Source organism: Wyeomyia smithii, chromosome 2, assembly GCF_029784165.1.
Source record: "Wyeomyia smithii strain HCP4-BCI-WySm-NY-G18 chromosome 2, ASM2978416v1, whole genome shotgun sequence".
NCBI classification, from domain to species: Eukaryota; Metazoa; Arthropoda; class Insecta; order Diptera; family Culicidae; genus Wyeomyia; species Wyeomyia smithii.
Window position 1 is genome coordinate 184,482,614 of NC_073695.1, and position 4,813 is coordinate 184,487,426.

The 4,813-nt window shown below is 36.7% G+C and overlaps 1 protein-coding gene across 1 annotated transcript; it reads left to right on the forward strand.

Moving 5' to 3' along the window:
• The first annotated feature begins 2,117 nt into the window (after window positions 1–2,117).
• On the forward strand, window positions 2,118–4,597 carry LOC129722686 (uncharacterized). The gene is made up of 2 exons (XM_055676344.1): window positions 2,118–3,566; window positions 3,659–4,597. The coding sequence occupies exons 1-2, from the start codon at window positions 2,253–2,255 to the stop codon at window positions 4,514–4,516; spliced, it is 2,172 nt and encodes a 723-aa protein (XP_055532319.1). The 5' UTR covers window positions 2,118–2,252; the 3' UTR covers window positions 4,517–4,597.
• Window positions 4,598–4,813: the final 216 nt, after the last annotated feature.

A 4,813-nucleotide genomic window follows, 5' to 3' on the forward strand; every position in this document is an offset into this window, starting at 1 on the left:
TTTTCTTTCTGTGGTGGCCCTAAAATGTTTGGATATTGGCTTCATTCAATAGCATTCGACAAGTTTTCGCTTTCAATTCCGGAATAAGTGATAAAAATGCGTTATAGACAATGCATGATTTAAACAAAGGATTAAACACTTAAAATACAACTTAATGGCACCAGGTTTGACTGTAACATTCCCAAATAACAATTTAAGTCGTATTGCATTCATTTAGCGGTTTTAATGACCAATTGCGCAAAACTGCTGTTAAAACTAGAAATACAATCAGAACCTTCTGATAAACGCTATAAGTTTGCTTTACAGCCAGGTGGCCCACCCTTGCCAAGCTTATTGAAGCAATTATAAGAATGGCAATAAAACTGCTTTAAAACTACATGGAAAGAGTACCGCATACTATAAGCAGCTGGCATTACCTCTTTAAGAGCGCAATAAGTCCAAATCAACTTTTCATTGCTTGACAGCAACCGTAAAAAATTGATTCGTTGTGCCGTTCCTGCACACACACCAGAACATCACGCCACATTTTTTAAATAAGGAAATCTCTCGTCGCGGGAGAAATGTTTCACCTGTGTTGGTTATCATGGTGCACTCGATTTTATTTTAATGGTGATATTGTAGAAAGATAAGGAATAAGGAGGGGTTTCTGGTAGCTTTTGTAGCTCTCAAGCATATGCGCATGAAATTTTTTCGTGCATTTTGAGAACATAGGCGCTTAGAATTTATGCGCCATCAAAATAGTACAGGCTTACAAAAATGATCTCATTATTAGCAAAAATGAATCGGATTGTTTCAGCTCAGTTTTTCAGAAAAAAAATCTAGCCGTGTTCTTCAATACAGAGATAGATCAAAATCAACTTTGGATATTCAATTTATTTGTTAGTCAGACGACGATTCGATTTTCGTTTCAAGATTATAAAAAGTTTCGAAAATATCAATATGGCGCGGTTGGTAATTAGTTGAAATCAAACGTAATCAAACGTATATATATATTATATATATTAGGGCGGTTCGATTTGTAGGGGATCAAAAAATCGCTTAGGCACATATGATTTTCGGATTCTAGGGATCAAAATAAGATACTTTGCTCAAAAAACCATACCTCTAAAATGAATTCTGATGTCCCTTGTACTAACGTGGAGATACCCAAAAGGTCAAATTTCAAAAAATCCTGTTTTGACCCATTTAGAGTGACCCAATCGAGTCCAAATGTATGACCGACCCCCACTAACTTTGGAGGGCCGACCCACCCATGCTAGTGTTAACCCCCTGGGACCCCCCTAGGGGGTCTCCCATACAAAAATATCAAAAAATATCAAAAAATCACCATTTTTGGCACTTTATATGACAAAAATCAGTGAAATGGCTATTATTTTTCCGCACAAATGAAGTTTCTAGGAAAAAATGTTTTTTTTTTGTTTTTGGATTTTTGTTTTCTCCTGCTTTGCATGGGATTCGGTCCTGAGTCTTCAGCGCATACATACACAATTACACATATTTCTGAGCCATTCTCATTGCAGATGGCGTTTGCAGTTGGCGTCCTTTTGAACATAAAATCGTATATCACTCTGTTACATCATATGTAATATTTTTATTTCGACCAGTCAGGCGAGCTCCGCTGGTATGCTACCACAACGGCTACCACGCACGGACGCTCCGTTTCCACTGTTCCCACGCACACTGTAGAACCAGAGTGAATAAATAGAGTGACGCAGAGTCTGAAACCAGAAAAACCAAACGAACACTGCAAAGTCGGGTGTTTTCGTCAATGAAATAGTCTGCTGGGAGGCAACAAAAATCCATCCACTGTTTCCTCACAATCGGATTCTTCGGGAACCGAAAAAAACTCACATTCCTTACTGTTTTTTGTTATTACACAAAACGCACTTCATTTTATCTATCTCTATCAAACTTTATCAAACGAACTTGTTTTAAATTTAAATACAATAACTATCTTTTCACTCTGACAATAACAACACTCCGTTGAAGTCAACTGGAACTTGAGCAAAAAGGGGCTGCCAGAGAAATATTTTGGTGGATACATAAAAAAACCGTGTTGCTGTTTTGACTGAATTTCTCTCTGCGTCACTCTATCTAATCACTCTGTGTAGAACTAGTGTAGGTTTCGTATAGGATAGAAACGTCAACATAAATCATTCTACATCGTCCGCCAAAGAGTCAACACCTAAAATAAAAACCTGAAAGTGAAAGTGAAAATTGTTAAAGTCAAAATATATTTTTTTTAGTTTACAATGAACCCGCAAGATGAAATAGCAACAACATCATCAGCTATCGAAAACCCAATGAGTCATATACCCAAGCATGATGTTGCTGTTTTTGGTGTGTCTTCTGATTTGAATGATATTAATTTACCAACCGATCTGGATATCTTGAGATATTATTTTTACTTAAGCGAACGTGCAAAAACAGAACAAAAAAAGTTTTCTTATAAACAATTCTCTAATCACGTAACAGATAGGTTGGTTGGAATTTGGGAAAAACTTGGTATGGAAATAATTTCAAAAAAATATGTTGCTGTTAAATTTAATAGATTGGTTGACAAATACCAAGCCGAAATTAAGAAGACGAATAGAGACCTTTTAGTGTTTACCGGTACTCTGAACGAAATTTTTTATATTGGAGCATGTAAATGCGATTTGACGGCAGCTCAATGTAACTGCGGTTTGGTTCCAGAACGCCTCAAAGAGTTTATGCACGATCAACATAAACAGAGAAGACTAACAATTGATGCATTTCTGATGGAAATTGGAGAGCAAGGGACATCGTCATCAATGCCAACAATGCCAACATACGAAGATCCCGATGATACAACATACGTAGACGTACCGATGACGGTTGATGAAGATGTTATGAATAGAAGCACAAGTTCACAATACACAGAAAGATACGATTGTTTTAACTTTGCCTTGATGTGTGACAGATTTGGTGTGTCTGATAGAGTAGCGTCAGCATTGGCAACCAGTCTTTTCAAAGATTTTGAAATGAAAGATCAGCATGGCGAACCTCTCATCATGGATAAATCGAAAGTTCGTAGAGAAAGAGAGAAATGCAGACGAATAGTGCTCCGCAAAAGGTTTGATGATTCCAGTTTAATAGCGTTTTCATTCGACGGCAGAAAAGATGATACTTATACGAGAGAAAAAATTGATGGTAAGTATCATAGTAGGATGGTAAAAGAACCTCACCTTGTTATTTTGAGAGAACCGAATTCTCGATTGATTGGTTATGCAAGACTGGTAGAGGAAAGTGCTGAATACAAAACAACAAAATTGAATGAATTTTTCAACGATAAAAACATATCTCTGGATGCATTGATTGGCATATGCACTGACGGTGAGCCAACAAACACTGGCACACACGGTGGAATTATACGAAGATTCGAATTGCTGCTAAAAAGACCATTGCATTGGTTTGTTTGCCTTCTACACTTCAACGAACTTCCGTTTCGACATTTGTTTGGGGTTTTGGATAAATCATCCACCACTGGACCAACATCAACAACCGGGAAACTAAGCAAGCAAATTGAAAATTCTGAAGCTCTTCCGGTAAGTCATTGCTATCACTCATTTATTATAATTTTCTAACATTTTGAATGGTGAAATCATAATAAATTTATTTAATTATTATATATTTTTAGGTGGTGAGCGACTTTCAGAGAATTGCGTTGGAAAATATGCCTCCTGTTGCAGAACAGCACGAATATTCCACCGATTCGCAGTACTTATACGACATGGCACATGCAATTTCTAATGGCGTGGTTTCTGTGGATCTGGCTAACATAAAACCAGGGGAAAATGTACATTCTCGCTGGCTCACCAAGGCCGCTAGATTATTACGATTATATGTGACAATGAAAAAACCACCTAAAAATTTAAGAATTCTGGTTGAATTTATAATTAAGGTTTATGTGCCAATGTATTTTAATATCAAGTATTACAGCTCTGTCGTGTACGGAAGTGTATTATTTTTCAAGTACATTACTTGGGCACAATTTCTGGAGCCAAATTTACGCACTGTTGTCAATCATGTAATTAAAAATAATCCATATTTTGCACATTCGGAAAATATCTTGCTATCAATGTTGTTTGATGATAGGAAAGAGGTGCGCAACTCTGCTATCAAGAAAATTTTACGATATCGAGACAATGTTGAAGACCCATCGGAACTTAGAGAATATAAAAAACCAGATATAAACTTCCATTGCTTCGATTACACGAAAATGATCGATTTGACTGATAAAAATAACGTATTTGAACCACCATTCACGCGAATCATTCCGTATGAAACATTGATAGCATATTTAAATGAAGATGATTCACCATTTACTGATCCGCATATTCCATTACATATACAAGGAACGGAACAACACGTTCAACTGCTAGCTAGCGTTTCCAAACGAGTAATATCGGAAAATGTAGAGGCTGTTATGGAGGCGACATTAGAGAGCCGTGCGAAATTGCCCAGTGTTGAAACCAAAAAAGACTTCAAACAATAATTTTTTAGTTTCTTTCCTATGTTCTGATCGAATAAATTTTTAAAGAGAAAACAAAAATCCAAAAACAAAAAAAAAACACATTTTTTTCCTAGAAACTTCATTTGTGCGGAAAAATAATAGCCATTTCACTGATTTTTGTCATATAAAGTGCCAAAAATGGTGATTTTTTGATATTTTTTTATATTTTTGTATGGAAGACCCCCTAGGGGGGTCCCAGGGGGGTAACACTAGCATGGGTGGGTCGGCCCTCCAAAGTTAGTGGGGGTCGGTCATACATTTGGACTCGATTGGGTCACT

Coding starts and splice junctions, on each gene's coding strand:
- LOC129722686 (XM_055676344.1), top strand. CDS start 2,253: ATGAACCCGCAAGATGAAATAGCAACAACATCATCAGCTATCGAAAAC. Junction 3,567..3,658: donor AAAATTCTGAAGCTCTTCCG/GTAAGTCATTGC, acceptor ATATATTTTTAG/GTGGTGAGCGACTTTCAGAG.